Source organism: Liolophura sinensis, chromosome 6, assembly GCF_032854445.1.
Source record: "Liolophura sinensis isolate JHLJ2023 chromosome 6, CUHK_Ljap_v2, whole genome shotgun sequence".
NCBI classification, from domain to species: domain Eukaryota; kingdom Metazoa; phylum Mollusca; class Polyplacophora; order Chitonida; family Chitonidae; genus Liolophura; species Liolophura sinensis.
This window is the reverse complement of record NC_088300.1, coordinates 37,727,648-37,747,537: the sequence shown is the minus strand read 5'-3', so window position 1 is coordinate 37,747,537 and position 19,890 is coordinate 37,727,648. Positions and strand designations below refer to the sequence as shown.

The 19,890-nt window shown below is 39.5% G+C and overlaps 1 protein-coding gene across 1 annotated transcript in view; it reads left to right on the top strand.

The window, feature by feature from the left end:
* The window catches only part of LOC135469237 (chromatin-remodeling ATPase INO80-like), a 37,939-nt gene extending 20,095 nt beyond the window's left edge, over positions 1 to 17,844 (top strand). The window contains 15 exon segments of the mRNA XM_064747831.1: positions 21 to 94; positions 1,058 to 1,132; positions 2,525 to 2,789; positions 3,457 to 3,570; positions 4,369 to 4,594; positions 5,696 to 5,823; positions 7,267 to 7,434; positions 8,450 to 8,608; positions 9,180 to 9,282; positions 9,463 to 9,554; positions 12,584 to 12,660; positions 12,662 to 12,725; positions 14,573 to 14,645; positions 16,074 to 16,268; positions 17,100 to 17,844. Of these exon segments, the coding sequence (XP_064603901.1) occupies positions 21 to 94; positions 1,058 to 1,132; positions 2,525 to 2,789; positions 3,457 to 3,570; positions 4,369 to 4,594; positions 5,696 to 5,823; positions 7,267 to 7,434; positions 8,450 to 8,608; positions 9,180 to 9,282; positions 9,463 to 9,554; positions 12,584 to 12,660; positions 12,662 to 12,725; positions 14,573 to 14,645; positions 16,074 to 16,268; positions 17,100 to 17,179 (1,893 nt within the window). The 3' untranslated portion in view covers positions 17,180 to 17,844.
* The last annotated feature ends 2,046 nt before the right edge of the window (positions 17,845 to 19,890 follow it).

Below are 19,890 nucleotides of genomic sequence, written 5' to 3'. Positions count from 1 at the left end.
GAAATTTGTACATAGTTTTTTTCTCCTTCTCGCGTTTCATTGATATGTCTCCAGCAGAATTGTCCAACGTGATGTTGTCAGGCCTCCTAGTCCGGTAAGTTCTTACAGAAAAACTGATCCAGGAAGTACCAGACCTTACCAGATAATTCTAGACTCTAGCATATTGGGAGTTCCTGAAGTGAGCCGGAAGATCACAGAAATCTCACACAAAGCTGAGGGTGATACTGATATCCCAGCAGGAATAGGCCTTTATAAAGGAGCAGGGGTCTGAATTATGTCTCATGGTAGTAACCATTAGCTGAGAAATCTGGGCTGGGACGATTTTGATATTTGAACCTGTCCTCACAGAAAAGTACAATTCCACATTTAAAAAGCATTATAACTCTCAGCTTGGCTGTGGGAAAACTTAGCGAAGTGTCTCAAAGTGGAAAATTTATTTTAATTGATGGCATATGTTTATCGCACTTAGAATCTATATTAGTTTAGGACAGTAAGGAATATTTTTATCCTGGTAAGCATGCAGAAGCAGTACAAATATGGTGCATCTCTGGAATGAATTACACCATCTGAAGTTGTTACTTCCTCCACACTAGTGCCCAACATACTTTATACTGGAGTTCATTGCTCACATGATAATTTGGTGATTTGATTTTGGTACTGTGTAAAAATGCATCCTATACAGGATGAACCCTGAGAATGGCAGATGGCGACTGCTATTTTTAATATTCTTTGTTTAAAATTTTCCTGAGGTTTTTGTTTTGTTTTTTGTTTTTCATCTGCTAATCTGTAGTTTGTATGTTCATTTTCACTCCAATTCCAGTAATTGCCTTTAAGTTAAATTCCAGGCATTGACATTATTGTCACTCTACAAAAGAATCACACATTAGGTTGATCATGTGTGTTCTACAAGCCTCATGAGCCTGAAATATCAGTCTGGAGCTGCAGAAGTAACCAGACTAAACTAAGGATTCACTTCATTAAGACAAAAATTGGAGCATATATATCATTGGCATTATGAACAGGTGAATTCACAAGTTTGTGTTCATTTTATCAATAGGTGGCTAGCAGTGTTCATCTGGCTGAAGACAGCTTACAGGATACATCACCAGCAGGAGTGGGGAGACAAGCACAGGTTAGGACCTGGTTGTAGTTAAATCACACACTAGTTCCTGTATTAACACAGTAGCTTGAGTGGTGATGGGCTACATTTATTGTGCGTCATTTGTGGCCATTGCTACATCATCCCTGAGAACCAACATTAATCATGACCAAACAAAATTTGAAGCTTCGACATGCACAACTCACAAGGTGCTCTAATGCCACGGTTTTCAAGCTATCCATACAGGTAATAATACTTTCACATGGTCATTTCCCCTGTTCTGTTTGAAGGACTGGCTACTTTGGAACTGTCCCCATAACTCGTTTGCTTCGGGTTCGGTTAAAACGAACGAACACTCAAACGATGGGTGTCGAGTTTGTTCGTTTTTCTCCTTGAAGCCGATTATTGCAAACAGCCGAGGAGGCAGCAGGTCTGGCAAAAGTAGTCCAGCTAGTATAGTAGGGAATGTCGACTACAACAACGACATGCTTCACTGATCAGAACTGTCAGGATACCGCCCAGCTGTATTAACCATGTAAATCTTTTCTACATGACATGACAACACAGTAAATTAAATACCAATTTAGTAAGAGAATCAATTTCATTTTTATTTTTTTTTGTTAATTTAGCTTTCTCACCATACATAGTTGAACAAAATGTTATGTATCCAATGAATTGATTATGTAGCGTGGTTTACAGGGAATTCTTCACCCAGCTTGTCTCGAATTTACCAACCACTTGTCTCCATAGCCTCTCTTGTATGGGGTCTACATGGGATTTAGAAGTCGAAGAATTGCAATTTCATCAATGTTGATGCTGCTTTTCTTGTCAATAGAGCTTTTGAAAAGTGTCTGCAAGGGTAAAACCATTGTGCTCGAACACAGAAGAGGCTTCCCCTTACTGACATCAATCTGACACCCCATTCTCAAAAATATGACCAAGAGGAAGTTCATCAGGAGGACATCAATTCGCCGAATATTATTGAACTTTACAAAACAAATACAAGTCAAGCAAGATAGTGTCTTACTTATTTACAGGAGTATTTGTATTCATGTGCAGTGTACACTTTTGTCATAATGACTTCAAAGCTTACTATTATCAAAACATGTTGGGAAAATTTGATCTTTCTTTTGGAAAGGTTTCACGAGTGGAACCAGTGTTGTTGTTGTTTCTTTGGGCCGATTTACCAATCGCCGGTTTACACAATGATGTTTAACATATCACTACACAGTGACCTACTAATACGGGATTCGTTTGATTCTCTTAAACCGAATGGGCAAACAAAGGGTGTAGATCCAGTTCTGTTTTTGGGAGAAAAAGAAGAAAAAACAAAGTAAGGGAATTCAAATGATTTATGGAGATGGTCCTGTAATCTTTCCACATTCCTTCCTATTTGACAGATTTCTTTTTTGTTTGTCTTAACAGCCGTAATCTTGTCAACAAACAGTTGTTACTGGAGCCTTGCAGGACTACCTACTTCACCAATATCAAAAGCAGTCCCCACCTGAGTCAGCTGGTGTTCACAAGCCCTACCAGTCAGTTCTTCTCTCACGGAAATCATGAGCTACACTACATGCCAGAGACGATCAGCCATCGGCAGGTGCGACTCAAACACCTGAGAGCCACTGTTCTGGCAGGAATGACCAGTCCTAAGAAATCCCCTCTCAGCCCACCACACTCACCAAATAAGGTAGGCTCATTTTTGTGGTGCTTCACATATCCTATAAGGCATGAAGAGATGCAAGAATGTTGTAACACTTTGGCTCGCTGGGTAGGACTTGTTGAAAAAGAAGAAAGCATAATGATGCAAGGCTGATGAACCTACATGGTATGACATGATATAGTGAGTTCAGTGATAAATAATATTCACTCCAAGGTCAACTTTGACCAAAGAGGAATATATGCCCGGAAATGTATACACTGAAGAAATTTAAGGAAATTATTCTTGTGTGTCTCCCAATTTAAGAAAACATTTATTATCTCTCATCTAAGCGAAAGGAAGTTTTGTCAATTTTACTGAGAAACTCATAAGAAAAAGCTGCTGTCAGATGTCTCCAGTCATTAAATGCATGCAGTTCTCATCAATCTTGAATTCTCATGACAAAAAGGAACTGCGACCAACTCTGCATGACTAGCTGAGTTGCTTTTTGTACTCCACTACTTGCCGAAGCTCCGACAGGTAATAAAAGCTGTATTAGCCCATGACATATTTTGGCAGTGTTGGCAATACTTAAAACAGTATTAGCAATATATCCCAATATATCTTTTTGATACAGTAACTGAACCATTGTGTGACATTTATAGTGTCTTCTTGATCCATGTACATATGTATGAACACGAGTTTTTGTTTGTAACAGTTGGAGGCGATCCACTTGCCTGTTCATCCACACAAGCTACGAGCCCCACGACTACTGCGCTGTCAGCCCACTACGCTACCCCCCTACCTATACTACGGCTGTGTCAAAGTACAGGTGAGAGCTAGGTCAGGTGTTGTAAGTGGTGCAGGAGCAGTAACTCTAAGCACTCAGCAGGTTTATTGGAACAGAAGAAAAAGAACATCAGACAAACCTTTTCCCAATAAAAAGACTTTACTTGTGGACACGTAGCTTTATATTATCTCTTTTGGTGGATTGTCATTTGGTTCTGTACATTAGATTCTCTCAACACCAACACCTTAATAAACCAACAATTTGACTGTTTTCTTCCATTACACTTACTGTTTAGTGTAAATTGTCTAGAATATACCGACTCTTGTCCATTTTGAACACTCACTGAGAGCAATATGTATTACAGACATGCCCAGTGTTAATCTGTCTTGTCTGGTCTGGGAGTCTAGTCCTAGTGTATTGATCTGACAACATTTAACCATGTCTGCGGTAGAAGTACTCAAGGCGTGCAAATGAACTTGTCTGACAAAGATCAACTTGTTTAAGCTTAGGACACGTTCTCTAAGCTCATACATCATGTTTTATCATTATACATCATCATGTTGTTCTACAAGCTTAATTAAAGAGTGGATTATGTATGTACCAAACACTTTTGTTGTGTTGTTGTTGTTGTACATGACGATTGATGATAAACTGACATATTGTCTGAGCCAACATGCTGGCTCACTCCTGAGTACTGCTGTTTTTACAACTGAAGTTGTACTTTACTAAGTTTCTGTGTATTGCCCATGTAACATGGCAGGAACACACTGTTTGCCGCAGGAGTGATTGCAGTCAGTCAAATTTATGTCCGATTTTTTTAACTTTGCCTTATCATTTTAGGTTGAGAGCAGTGCTAGAGAGTGGAAATGCTCTGACAAAAGTGCAGCCTTGGTAAACCTGCGAGAGCAGTTAGTGGGGACTCTAGAGGCGCGTAACTGTCTGCTGTATGGCACCCAGGAACTGTACCTGGAGAGCAGGTGGCCTACGCACTACTTCCAAAGTCAGTCAGCAGGCGGCCTCAACGGAGCGTGTCCCCGACATGGCTGGTCCAGTGTGTACGTGCCTGGTAAGATTATGTGTCACTCTTCCACATATGCCTGCCATGTTAATTTGTTTGCCTTAACTGTAGAAAATATGACTGCACACAGTGTACTCTTAACTACAAGGGGAGTATAGCAGGCACTTTTTCCTTCTGTTCATGTGTCTGGAATTTCTTCTGGGCCACATCTCGGTTGTTATTTATTCACAAATCTTTCAAGACTTTATTAACAGCCTGAACATTCCAAACAAATTCCCCTTTATTTAAATTTAGTGTTTCCTGAGACATATCTCTTTCAGTATCAGAAATAAACTGTTAACCTTTATTTTTTTTTTTTTTGTCTTGAAAGCAGTGTGAATAATAGGTTTGGATTTTCTACACGAACAGTTTTATTGGTACTATAAGTTGGTTCTGTATGAATCTGAAGTTATATTACAACGTATCAGTTATAGTAAACCTTACATATGATATCAATCTTTTTCTCATAATCCAATTCATTTTACGATGTGAAGGCGATGTCACGAAGGCTGGTTCAGAATTTCCTTCATTCATAAACCAGATATCCAAAAATGATATTTGTATGAATATTCCTGCTGTCAAAGTAGTTCATCAAACATTCAAATTTCTGACCAATTTTGTCTCGCCAGCTGATGCAAGGGATATTTAGACATCCTGACAACTTCCTAGAGTTTATATGGTGCAGCTTTATGTGTATCTATCTGTGTTTGGTGGCAGCTTTTAATTCAGTAATGATGGCATCTGTGGCTCAGTTGGTTAGCGCCTTAGCACAGCGTAATGACCCAGAAACCTCTCACCAATGCAGTCACTGTAAGTTCAAGTCCAGCACATACTGGCTTTCTCATCGGCTGTAAGTGGGAAGGTCTGCCAGCAACATGTGGAGAGTCGTGGGTTTCCACCGGGCTCTGCCCGGTTTCCTCCCACCATACTGTTGGCCGCCGTCGTATAAGTGAAATATTCTTGAGTACAGCGTACAACACCAATCAAATGAAGAAAGAAATAATTCAGTAATGTAGCCCCAGTATTTCTACTTCTGTTTGTTTTACTGGCATTAAGCCATAATTATTCACTCATTCATTCATTCATTCATTCATTCTGCTTGTTTTACAGACAAGGAAACATTGATCACGGATGCAGGGAAGCTTCACGTGTTGGACTCACTGTTACAGAGGCTGAAGGATGAGGGTCACCGAGTGCTCATCTACTCCCAGATGACTAGAATGATTGATATACTGGAGGTGGGGCTGTGGAAATTAATCCTATGTGCACATATTTGTCTAGGCAGAAGTTTTGCAAATATACGTTTTCCAAATAATATTTTCTTGTAGGGCTATTTTGGCGTCTAGGTCAAAATTCACCAAAGATGGATTGCTGTAGTCCTATATGTCCATTTGCCAATACATGTGTCCATCAGTTCATTTGTTATACAAATATCTTGTTATACAAATATCTTGTTATACAAATATCTTGTTATACAAATATCTTGTTATACAAATATCTTGAAAAGTGATTCATGTGTCATTAAGAAATTTTTGAACTCTTTTGGTTTATCTTCAGACTACATGCACTAGGTAGGAAGCCTATGTTGAAAATGACCATTGTCGAACAATATTTTAACAACCTTTGGTTAGCACGCTAGCGCAGCGTAATAACTCAGGAGCCTCTCACCCATGCGGTCTCTGTGAGTTCAAGTCTAGCTCATGCTGGCTTTCTCTCCGGCCGTACATGGAAAGGTCTGCCAGAAATCTGCGGATGGTCTTGGGTTTCCACCATACTATGCCCGGTTTCCTCCCACCATAATGCTGCCGCCGTCGTATAAGTGAAGTATTCTTGAGTACAGCGTGAAACACCAATCAAATAAATAAATAAATAAACAACCTTTGGCCAACTTACTTATGATCAGAATTTATATATGGCTTAATAACATTAGAACTTCAAAAGTAGTCTTCAAATCCATGGTTTCCTTTCACCATAATGCTGGCGGTTGTTCTGTTAATGAAATATTCTTGAGTACAGTGTAAAATACCAATCAAATAAATAAATCAAATTCGGTGGTACTTGAATTGACTGGATAACCTACGAGAACTAATCATAGTGTGGGTGATGCTAATGACGTAATTTCTTTAGCCTAGAGTTAATGTGGGACTGGAAACACTCTGTTCCTAAAACTGCTCAGCCAAATTCAGTTAATATTCATAATGGAGTTTATTAGCTGCTGGCCCACAGGATGTTAGACTTAAATGAGCTCAAATGATCTTTCAGAACTGCTTTTTCATGTTGGAGTTCTCCAAACTGATGATTTGTACTAACTGCATGTGGCTGAAGGGAAACCATGCTTCATTGTCATCAAATAAATGAACATTTATAATGAAACTTAATGGTCTAGTGGTTAGAAATGCTTGCCTTTCGGTCACTAGGTCACATGAGGTGCAGTTTCAAATCTGGCCCTGTGTCCTGTGCGGCTGACCACTTCTCTTCCACCATTACGCTAGCGTATATGTAAGTCACTTGTGGGAACTTCTGTCATATACTTGCCAAATGTGCATGGATTGTCCTCGTGCGTGGATTGTTCCTCCAACCATAAAAATGACCATCATACATGAAGAAGTGAAAAATGATTGAGTACGGCATTAAAAAGCAATCCGATAAATCAATATATTCATAAATGACCATTGTTACAGGAGTACATGTGGTACAGAAAGCACACCTATATGAGACTGGACGGCTCCTCAAAGATCTCTGACCGCCGCGACATGGTGGCCGACTTCCAGTCCCGCTCCGACATTTTTGTCTTCTTACTGAGCACCCGGGCAGGTGGACTGGGGATTAACTTGACCGCTGCTGACACTGTAAGTAACACTGGCCTTTCTGTGGGCACATTGTAGGGGCTTGCGTCTAATACCTTTCTTATCTACTCTGATGTGTGTGTCTGTATGTAAATTACTACGTGGGTTTGAGATACTGTCTGTGGTTTACACTTTTGTGTAAAAGTCATGTAATACTTTACGCAGTGTTTCAGTAAGAAAACCAGTTGTCATGAATAATCGTAGCTGGTGTTACTACTGAAGTAGGATGAGGGTACTGCAGTTCCATTAGTTACAAGATTTGCTTCCCTTTGCAGAGGGGTGGTTATGCCCCCTCATTTAGACCATAAGAACACACTCATCTTTCCATATGGACACAGCTTGGCCTCTCATGACAAATAGTGTCAATATTAATGATATTTACATGTTTATGAGAGCAACAAGATTACTAAAAAAACATGATAAATATTTGGCTTCAATATCAAAAACTAAAGTTATGTTGTTGACAAGGATGTGTGGGGATTTAAATCCTGAGTCGGAAATTTTAACCCAGTTCACAGGTGAAGGGTTAAAATGCCAGATTCAGTGTTTAAATCCTCAACACACAGATTACAATTTTATTTTTACGCTATTTACCATAGGGAAAACTAGTGGGAAGGTCTTGCAGCAGCCTGCGGATGGTTGTGGGTTTCCCCCGGGCTCTGCCCGGTTTCCACCCACCATAATGCTGGCCACCGTCACATAAGTGAAATATTTTGGAGTATGGCATAAAACACCAATCAAATAAATAAATATAGAAATCTAGTATGGATATGAAATTGACTTCTGACTAAAAATCAAGCCACCGCTTACAACGGTGAAGTAGTGACGTCACAAAGACAAAGGGTGTTTTGAAGAAAAACTCTTCATGCTCATTCCTGTCCAGTAATAATGCTGTGCAGGAGATTTGTGAGTGATACATGCTGTGTAGGTGTGGTCTGCAGTTGTGTCAAATGTATGCCATTATTTCAGGAATCACAAGTTTTGTAAGGACAAATGTTCCATGGGTGTGTATTTGCAGGTGATATTTTATGATAGCGACTGGAACCCGACGGTAGATCAGCAAGCCATGGACCGTGCTCACCGCCTGGGTCAGACCAAACAGGTGACTGTCTACAGACTGGTGTGTAAAGGGACTATAGAGGAGAGAATTCTGCAGCGTGCCAAGGAGAAGAGTGAGGTGAGGGAAAGGTAGACACGCATACACTGCTGGCTGCCTCCACTTGTGAGTGGGAGCGAGCAGCAGTACAAGCTTTCTTCTTATTGTTTATACAGTATCTTCTCTGTGAGAATAAAGCTGGTAACTAATGTAAGTTTGGTTTGTAAAAATGCACATAAAGCCATAAATGATTATTTTGATGCCAGTTCTTAAATTCTTTTTCATTCAAACACCAAGAAAAGAAGTCCTGAAGCCTCTTTCTAAAGTGGTTGAACAATCAAACTAAATGTGTCACGTGAAAAAAAGCTTCCAACGTCCTACAGTAATCCAATAACTGTGACTCAGGAGCCTCTCACCAGTGCAGTCGCTGTGAGTTCAAGTCCAGCTCATGCTGGCTTCCTGTCCAGCCTGCGGATGGTCTTGGGTTTTCCCCGGGCTGTGCCTGGTTTCCTCCCACCATAATGCTGGCCGTCGTCGTATAAGCGAAATATTCTTGAGTAGGGCGTAAAAACACCAGTCAAATTAACAAATATATAAATGTTATGATCTTCCTAATTTTTTGTCATTTACGTTTAAATTTCCCTTCATACAGATTCAAAGGATGGTAATAAGTGGAGGTAACTTCCGCCCAGATACCCTCAAACCAAAGGAAGTGGTCTCCCTTCTCATAGACGATGAGGAAATGGAGCATAAATGTAAGTTGATAATGAATCCAAGTATGACGAGGTTTGCCTTGTATTTCTGAGCCATGTTTCTTGTCAACATGTCTTTTTTGGTGATCTTTTACAATAGACGTGTGGTTAGCAGTTCTCACATGTTAGAAACAAGTCAAACAGCATCATATTTGTTTACCATTGTACAATTTATATTTGCAGTAAAACTTAGACAGGATGAAAAATTGATGAAAGAGGAAAATTTGAAGGAAAAAGATCGCAAAAGAAAGAGAGAGAAATATGCTGAAAAAGTGGTGAGTTTCGTTTTTGTTTTGTTTGTTTTTTTTTGTTGTTTTTTTCTTTTTAAATTTCCATTATCAGGTATTCCATACATTGCCCAGGGTTGGCACAGTCCTTAAGACTCCAGGAGAAAAATAAAAGCTCCTGGAAAACTCCAATTTTGTGTTGAATGATATGTCGTGTCGTGTACATCATTCTATATCAAAACGTGGGAAACTGAATTTGTTGAGCTAATCTTTCTAAAACAAGTTAAAAACATTTTTGAGCTGATTGGCTGTTACAGCATTACACATGGTCCAATTTCCATTATCTAGCCGTTGCATATCCACACGTGTTACTTGGGCTCTCAGCTAAAAACTGGATCATTATATATCGAACAAAGGTTGTGTCTTGACTTCCATATCCTAGAAGCATGCAGTGTTTCACTTATTCTGTTAAAAACAAAACCAGGTCAAAGCACAGTTAATCCAAGTATGTGGAGGGGACATCATAGAGGGCGCTGTTTATAGTTGTCCCCCGCAGTATGCATGTTTTGAAGACTACATGTAAGGGTAATATTGTAAAAGTGTCAAATCGGCAGAATCATAAGAACTGCCATTTAGGGCAAAATTTAGAAGTTTATTTGATTGGGAAGAATATCTAAGGGAAGAATTCTATTGAAGCAAAGATCTTGTTAGATATTTCTACTTTTTTTGTCTATCAAATAAACAACCCCTCTTTAAAGGTACCGATAGCCAAATGTAATTTGACTGCCTCTTAAATTAGACCAAAAAATAAATAAAGAACTCTAAAGGTTAAACTTAAAACAAGAAAGAAAAAAAAAAATGAAAAACAAGGCAGAAAAAGTACATTTATAAGAAAAAACTGCAGTATTAAATAAACAGTACCTGTATTTAAATATAGAAAGGAAACCTCTAAGATAAAGATGTAAATCACCATTTAAAAATTTTAAAACATTTAATCAAGCTATACCTGAGATTTTTGGCAAAATACGTACCTGAGCGATTAATATTATGGTATTAAAATGATTCCAAAATTTTAAAAAGTTAGCAATGTTATTTCTGATTTTGAACAGTAACACGTGCACAGACAAGGCTGGTATTTTGTGGAAGGTTATTATTTGAGCTATGCGAAATATTTGACTGAATGTGCGTTGATCAATTTTTTGGAGAAAATCTTGTGTATAACCTCTTTAAAAGCTACATAAAATCTTTCCTTGAAAATCGCAATTTGGCCCTTGAAAGCTCCTTGAAATTTCCTGAAATTTCATTCATATTTGTCTGTACGAACCATGCTGCCATTTTTTGCTCACCTAGACTGTCTCTAATTTTTCCAGGGAGTCAGTATATACATGTCTGTTCATTGATGTGCTAACTGATGAAGTTGTGGTATCATACCTTGGGCTTTGTTCACTTTTTGGCTCATGTTTTTATTATTATTATTTACGTAAGGATCGTGAGACACAGGTGGCCTAGGTGTTCCCATGACTGGGTGGCGCTCCATGTCTGATGCTGTAAAGGCCATTCAGAAGCATAAGTAAACAAATAGGCCAGAACTGTAATCTCTTCTAAACATAGAACAAAATGATCATGTATTTGTCTGTAATAAAGTGAGTTTTAGTATTAAAAGTAAATTTTATGCACTTCTGGTCCCTTGTAAGTTCTTATTTAGAGATGAAAGAAATTGAGCCCCAAATATAATTTCCATCTAGGTGCAAAAGATTTTTTGGGGACATGACTTTCTTTATGGCTAAAACAATAACTAGTATAGTGAACAGCATTGAATGGCCTTCTGTCAGAGTAATGTACTTGATGAAACAGTTCATGGTTGTGTGAGACGTGTCAATGGTTTTCTGTCTGACATTGCCAACGATGGGCGAAGTAAACTTTGCCTCACTTCCTCTTGTCCTTTAAAGTGACATTTCCAAGAACCTAGTGAACAGAAGATTTGACAGTTTTATTACCGCCTGCCCAACTTTGGTCATCTGTTCTATACTGAAAACCTTAAGATCCGAATCTTGTACCGTAAGCATATTTGCTGAGTTTGTATCTGCTACAGTAGGAAGTCCATTAAAATGAACATTGTCAAACTCAGTTTTTTGTCAATTTTTTACTTCATATTTGATTTGCCTGTTTGTCTCCAAATTTGCTGAGCTAAATTCATCAAAGCATATGTTGACAAAACTTCATGCAAATATATTAGATATACTTGATCGCATTGTGAACACAGCAAATTACATTTCACTTCTATCTCAGGATACGACTTTATATTTCGTATCTTTAGATTTCATGCACACAGTGTTTCCCAAACTCTATGCTGGGCAATAATGTATCCAGCCATAGCACTGTGTTGTCATGAGCTGCAGAGCCTGGAGGTTTGGTTAGCACAGCGTCATATTTGTTCTGTATCCAGCCATAGCACTGTGTTGTCATGAGCTGCAGAGCCTGGAGGTTTGGTTAGCACAGTGTCATATTTGTTCTGTATCCAGCCATAGCACTGTGTTGTCACGAGCTGCAGAGCCTGGAGGTTTGGTTAACACAGCATCATATTTGTTCTGTATTCAGCCATAGCACTGTGTTGTCATGAGCTGCAAAGCCTGGAGGTTTGGTTAGCACAGGGTCATATTTGTTCTGTATCCAGCCATAGCACTGTGTTGTCATGAGCTGCAAAGCCTGGAGGTTTGGTTAGCACAATGTCATATTTGTTCTGTATCCAGCCACAGCACTGTGTTGTCATGAGCTGCAGAGCCTGGAGGTTTGGTTAGCACAGCGTCATATTTGTTCTGTATCCAGCCATAGCACTGTGTTGTCACGAGCTGCAGAGCCTGGAGGTTTGGTTAACACAGCATCATATTTGTTCTGTATCCAGCCATAGCACTGTGTTGTCATGAGCTGCAGAGCCTGGAGGTTTGGTTAGCACAGTATATTTGCTCTGTTATAACCTCATGAATAATTGGATTCTGATTAATGTTCCTTGCCTACCTATACACATGTAGTTGTTTGCATGTACAATGCTTGAAAATAAATTTCTTCATGATTTGTAGAGGAAAAAGGATGCCAAGAAGACCAAAAAGGAAGAAAACAATGTGACGATCCCCGCCCCTGATACAGAGTCTCTAGCTAGATTCCATGCCCCTGTCTATGCCTGGCAGTCCCCAGAGTGAGGTCAGTTTCAGCTTAATAATCGTAAAAAAATTTGTATTCCTAAATTTGCATAAGAAATGGTCCTGGTAGGGTATATACCAGCTTTACCGAAAGTACGTACAATTTCTCGCAATCATTTTTCACACATACAACATCCCCTCTGCAACACGACATAAAAACTTCATAAAGTTTGGGAGGTGAGAAATAAGCACAAGGCAATATTATCATTGCCAGCTGCAACATAGCCAATGTCTGCTTTGTGACCTATATGACAATGTTATCGGATACTGTGGGTCATCATATGTACCAGGAGTGTCAGTACGGTTTGCTCAGTAACTCATTACTTCTACAACCCTGCCCTCTTTGTCAGGCAGTGCTAACTGGTTGTCAGAAAAGAAGGCTGATTTTCTTCAGGCCTGAATGGTTAGCAACAAGAAGCACCAGTATTCTGCAACTTTAAATAGTCCAGCCTCCTAGGATTGGATTCCTATACACGCTGGTTTATTGACTGGAAAGTGAAAGGGATGTTGGTGAATGGTGTTGGTTATATGGGTGTGTTATCAGTCTGGATGGGCTTGTCTTCAGCTTGAGGGCCTACAGACACATGCTAATTACCCACTTGTAATCCCAGCCCCACCCCCTCTCCCAGCTTCCCTAGGAGCAGGTGTATAGCCTGCACAAAGCCTTGGCCGCAGTCCTATAACTCCCTCACCCAGTGGAGACAATAGGTTGACATAACCTACCATGACCATGCATGGCTGACTGCACTTCAGATCCTCTTCAGTGCACCTTATGTACAGTACTGACTGAATGGCATGCTGCCTATTCTTCTGTTCATCCTCAGCTTGTCTCTCTCTCTCTCTTCCTCCCTCTTTCTCCCCCTCCCCTCCCCCCCACACTCTCTAGCCATTGGGGATTTATGGCTTACCTGTATACCCACTGTTAAATAGCTGTAGAGATCTACCAGTCTCTGGCTGTAGAAGTCACATTTGCATTTCACTTCTAGACTTGCCACAGCAGAGCAGTCATGGCCAACTTAGCACCCAGTTTAGGACAGTGGGCTTTGAAGTTTGAGGTTTAAGCTGTTGGTAACATTCAAAGTTTATGCCACAACTTACTGTGAATGCTAATATGATTTGCAATGTAGATTTTCTCTGAAACAGATATTTAAAATATTTGCATGGGTCAGCCCCTATCATGTTGAGATGTCTTCCAATATTTCAACCATGAAATATCAGCTGAAATGCGGTGTTCTGAAGTCAACTAATACGAATGTATATGTGCAAAAGCAGCACGTTACAGTATGTGTTTTTAGACAACTAACATGATGTACATGAAACTCCAATATCCCCCATACACGTATCTAATCAGATTGGAACCCGTGTGAATAACCATTGGCATACGTGTACTTTCTCAGATCAGAAGTTCATGTTTGGCTGTTCAGCTCTTGTGGACATATTGCACAGTCTCCAATCAGTATGATGGGTAATAACTAAGTGTATCCAATCTCTCTGGTTCATTGACACAATTAATTTGTGAAGACCTACTGAGCCAAGGGCAGCTTTATGTACATGTATTTTTAATATTCTAATGATGATGTTTAATCATATACCATTTGTGATGTCATGATGACATCATCATTCACATCATGAATTTATAGCTTCTGCCACCATATACATGATGGCAAAATCTGTTACTTTCAAAATGTGATAAAGAGAAAGGGTTACAAAACATGAATTTACTACTAGTACACTATGGAGACTTGGTAGATTGGTAGATTTATGCCTAGTGTTGTGTTTATAGTCCAGATCCGTTATTATTGTACTTGTTATGTGTGGCTGTTTGGTTACAGATGTCTGTAGGCAGTGAGATGACGGGACTATCACAAGCTCGGGGCTCAGGATGACAGCAGTAATGACGCCCTGGTCATCGTGGACGACGCCCACAATTCCTTCCCCCCAGGTCAGTATAATGGACAGGACGTAGCTGTTAATAGCCGATACACTACTTGGTTATTGGTTTAACTTCAGTGTGACAGATCAATGTGATACATGTACGTGTGGATTAGCCCTCTATGCCTAACTGACCACTGTAATCACCAAGACCTGTGTAATCCTGGTATTGTCTCCCCATCTATCTGGCCATGCTGACCACTACCATTGACCAATCCTTAATGATCTTGAATGACCAGGGTGATCATTTGCCTGGTATTAGTGTGATTTAAATGGATTTGGCCTTGACCTGTCAATGATTCCGTGCTATTTTCTTCAGCAGGGATGTGCAGTTATTGATGCGCCAGTTGTTAAGCATCAGTATCATTTTCTGTAATGCTCACAAACTTGTTTTCTGTTAGTCATCTATGAATATTTGTACACAAGAATGGACTTGTCTCTCCATTCCAAATATATGTCGTCTTCTTGCATGGATACCGGCCCTAATAGAGCGTCCACTTCAGGGATGGTAGATCCAGAGTCAATCCTGGGTTGGGTCACATTTGAGATCTTAAAAGAGGCAGTTGTAGCTTCCTTACTTGGCGTTCAACATTGAGTATTACTATATATATATTACTATATATATTGCTTTATAATACTACCGTGCCGACGACTGGTTGAACCATATCAGTATAATTGCTTGGGCGGTGCAGTTTACTTGTCTTTGGTAAGTTGTCTCAGTGAAGCAACACTAGATAAAAGAGCGTGGAAATCGTCCTGCAACAAGGAGGGACATTACATGTACTGTAAGGACTCCTTTGTCATCATATGACTGAAGAATTGTTAAGTACACGTACATGTCCACTGGTTAAGTTACTGTCAAGGTGTGTGTTTATACCAGGCCTAGAGCAGACAATTAGTAGATTCCCCAACTCAAACTGTTTAGTAGGACCTTGATCACAAATTGTGCAGTCTAGTGTTTCTTGTAGACCACTTGTCTTCCTTCAATAAGTGTGTTTATTTGTACAGTAATTTTCCAAAGGTCAATTGTTTACTCATTGCTCATTGATTTACTTCTTCCATGAAACTGATTACAATTGTACAACTAAAATATTCTTAAATATGGCTTTAAAATATCAAGACTCAAATGAAATCTTTTGAGAACATGGTTTATGAGCCTTCTACACATACTATATGGGGGACATTTAACAGGGAGCCTGCATGTATCCTGGGTATTATGCTTTACAAAGGCCATAACTACCCAGATGAGAATCCTGTAACTCACAGTTCAAATTGTGTATGCAAGCCTTGAAGTTAAGTGTAGAAACTAGCTTGACCTGTACATAAGTTTTGCATATTACTGAATTCCCTTAAAACTTAAGCAGTGATTTTTACCACAAAGATGTACCAAGTCGCACCGAAATGATTGTCATGCCTTCATATTATATATATTTGACAGTGTCCGCCAGTGTTAACAAGCCAGTCACCGGCAAAAGAGGTTCTGGTCGGGGCAGGGGCCGCCCCAGGGGTTCTAGTCTGGGGCGACGTCCTCGTGGACGAGGAGGGGCCAAGAAAGCCTTGTCTGCTGCAGAGATAGCAGGTGCACAGGCTGGTATGACAGCAGCATATAGGGCGTATGGCTATAACTTCACAGGTAGGGCAGTCTCCAATCTGAAACTTTTGAAGACCTTCAGAAATTTACTGTTTTTTCTCTTAAAGTAAGGCGTGTAAAAATGCAGATCCAGAAGCACATCAAGGTCATGAAAGGTTACTTCTGATGCCAAGACAGGTTTTTTTTTCAGTTTTTCTCAAAGAACTCTTGGTGATCCTAAAAGCTGGATGAATCCATCAGAATCATATAAATGTGTCACTTCAAAAAAAAAAAGTTTTAATAAGTGAAATGTAGTACTTTCAGATATTGTAAATTGTACATTTATAACATCTTTTAAATCTTTTATGTCTTTTGATTGTCCAGGAGAGATGAAAACATGATTTCAATTAACAAAAAGATTTGCTTCTCCTGGATAGTGTTAAAGAAATCAGTTTATTTGTTGCAGTGGCAACTTTTGTGGTTGTTCCTTTTGGTATTTGTGACTACTCCTTAATTATCGTTGGGGCCTCCGTGGCTCGTCGGTTAGCGCTATAGCGCAGCATAATGACCCAGAAGCCTCTCACCAATGCAGACGCTGTGAGTCCAAATCCAGCTCATGCTGGGTTTCTCTCCTGCCGTAAGTGGGAAGGTCTGCCAGCAACCTGCAGATGGTTGTGGGTTTCCCCCGGGCTCTGCCTGGTTTCCTCCCACCATAATGCTCGTCGCCGTCATATAAGTGAAATATTCTTGAGTACGGCGTAAAACACCAATCAAATAAATAAATAAGTAACTAAATAATTATCGTTGTTCCATGAGTGCTGATTGAGTTTTTTAATCTAACATGATTGTCTCTTCTCAGTACTTGATGTTGATTGTTATTGCTCATGATTTCAGGTAAATCAAGAGGTGGACGGGGAAGTAAAAATGGAGGGATGCCGAGAGCAGAAAACCCACCTTTCAAAGAATCCACGTGAAAATACACTTGAATGGAGAGATACCACCTCCTAGGTTAACCAGCTGATGAATGGATAAAACAACCTCACTTGCAAGAGTGCTCTAAGGAGAACATTTCCTCCTTATCCAGAAAATATAAATAGTACCATATTGGTATGAAAACAAATGTACATACAGAGCTTTTTTATTTGCATATAAAGCAACTGAAAGTTCAGTAATCCGTATACAAATCTATTTTTCATCAGTGACTTAAGCAACCAAAGCATAGTTAAGCTGTTTTAGTGTCAGGTGATCAGCTTGTGTTTAGGTGGAGGAAAAAAACTATTACTATTATTAGTAAGTGGACAATTTGGTGCTGTCATTACAGAATGTTGGATTTGTTGTTCAGCCTTTCCAATGTTAAAAGGTGTTATTACACGGTGTAGTTCTGTTCACAAAGTCACTTACTGGTACATTTAAAATATGGACAACTTGCTTATTTCCTTTCAACATGTTCAGATGGTAAGCCTATTGAAAAATGAACCTTTCCAGATAAGGTTTGTGATTCTTTGACTTATTGGCGGATTGCTTAGATCAGATTTAAGCACACACAACTGACCGGTCTTCTACATCTTAAGTCACATAGGAGGTTCAAACCAGGCACTATACTTTTTCCCACTGTCCGCTGTGGGTCTCCGGTGACAATAAAGTGGGCTGCTTGTGCAGTATAAACTTCAAAAGACGACTTCTTATCCATCAATATGGTGAGCCTATCTGTGTGTCACATGAGGGAAAGTTCATCAGTAACTTTCCAAAGGTCAGTGGTTTATGCCAGGCACTGTGGTTGCCTCCACAAAAAAGGTGGATGGTTTATGAAAGCTGACTGCCATTGTATTAGTGATAAATTCTTAATTAAAGCCATAAACAATAATCATATAAATAAATACTTCTCATGTCTGGGCTCATATTTTGATGTTTAAACCTTGATCAGCATGATATCAAGGAAAGCAGTGAGTGAAATTCATTAACACTTCATCCATAGGCTCATTAAAGGCTACCGTAGACTGGATTGTATTGTTGTAAACTATGTGCCAATTCTCTTATTAGAGATCCTGAATGGTGAACACGATAGACCTTTCTCAACTGTCAATTAACAACACACATTTGACCAATCATAATTAGCATTCTTGCAATTAGATCACCTGGATGTCCCACACATAGGTTACATCATACTCCTCAGAGCACATGTTTCACTCTCTGCATTCACTTTACATCACCGTCAACTCTAGCAAATTTTGTAGAGAAATCTTGAACCGTGCCGAGGTCGCGTGGGTTGCAATGACGAGGCAGGAAGTGATGTCAGAATATACGAAAACTACGTTTTAACCGTTGTTTCTAATAATACTTTATACACATGCATTCTCTTCATCGAAAATATGCACAACATGATTCTAACTAATACGGGAACCAATTTTATTGATTAAATAGTTCCACGCGTGAACATCAGTGGTGAGGCTAATCCTAAACACGTCTACGTGCGTCACACTGGCTCCAAAGGTTAATCTTGTCTGTTGGTGGCAGTGATGTAAAGCGTGCATGGAGAGCGGCACGCGCGCTGTAAGTAGTGTGTTAACATATATGTTCATTCCTTCTGTGACGTCATGACGTCACTACTGGTTTCACTTGAAATGGTATGACAAGTAAGGTCGTCACAAGAAGGGGTGAGAGTGGGACATTAGATGTCATGTATCTAACCACATCCCTAACCAGCCAGCCATAATGGTCATATTCATGTATCCAAATTTGGCGACACTTTCATGATGAGCAACAGCTTCGATTGACACAGCTTCACGTTTTCTCCATCATTTTGAGTGGTAGCTAAGAACTTGGAATGGGTAAATTTGGGGAAAGTATGTGTTTTCACACCATCTAAAGTTGGTTTACGCTGTTCAACAAATGAAGTGTGATCCTATGACATGCTGTTTACCAGTCTCTGTAGTTTAGACTTCTTCGTCCTCTTAATATTTGGGTAGAGTTGATGCCACAATCTCAAAATTGTCTAAATCATTCTCTGTGCTTTTGAAGACCATTTGGACATATTTTCCGCTTCACAAGAAGTGGAGAGAAAAAATTTTGTTGTCCAATTTGTTGTCTTTTGTTCTTATACGTCATATTGAGGGTGCATTGTCGGTCTGTCCATCCTTTCCCTAACTCTCACCAGCTAAGTGCTAAAGGCATAGGGTTTGTTCACTTTTGCTTCTTGTCAACAAAACAGAAGCCTAATGGAAACTAGTCGCATCGCCTTAAAATTTGTGTTATGGTCGTTTTGTGATATATTGATAGTCAACGCTGTATTTGCAGGACTGCCTTACTATCCAATAAGACGATCCTGTAACTTTTGATGATTGACACAAATCCCGATATCATTGTCTGTTATTTATTGCCATAAGGGGCATATTTTCAGGTTCCAGAGCACTTTGTTCGCCATGTTGTTTTATCCATTAACCATATACCATAAAGAATAGGATGTTTTCCGGCATTTTATGTACATACATATATGTCAGTCTAAAGCAACACACAGGCTTCTCAGATAATTATAACTAGGTCCGATGGTGGAAATTACCTTAAAGCAACAACAAATACCCATGGAACATCGTATGTAGTATTTGATGATTCAAACCGTTTATGTTGTCATTAGGCTGTACATACTTAACATACAAAGAAAAATTGGTGTGCAATTTTTAAGATGTGC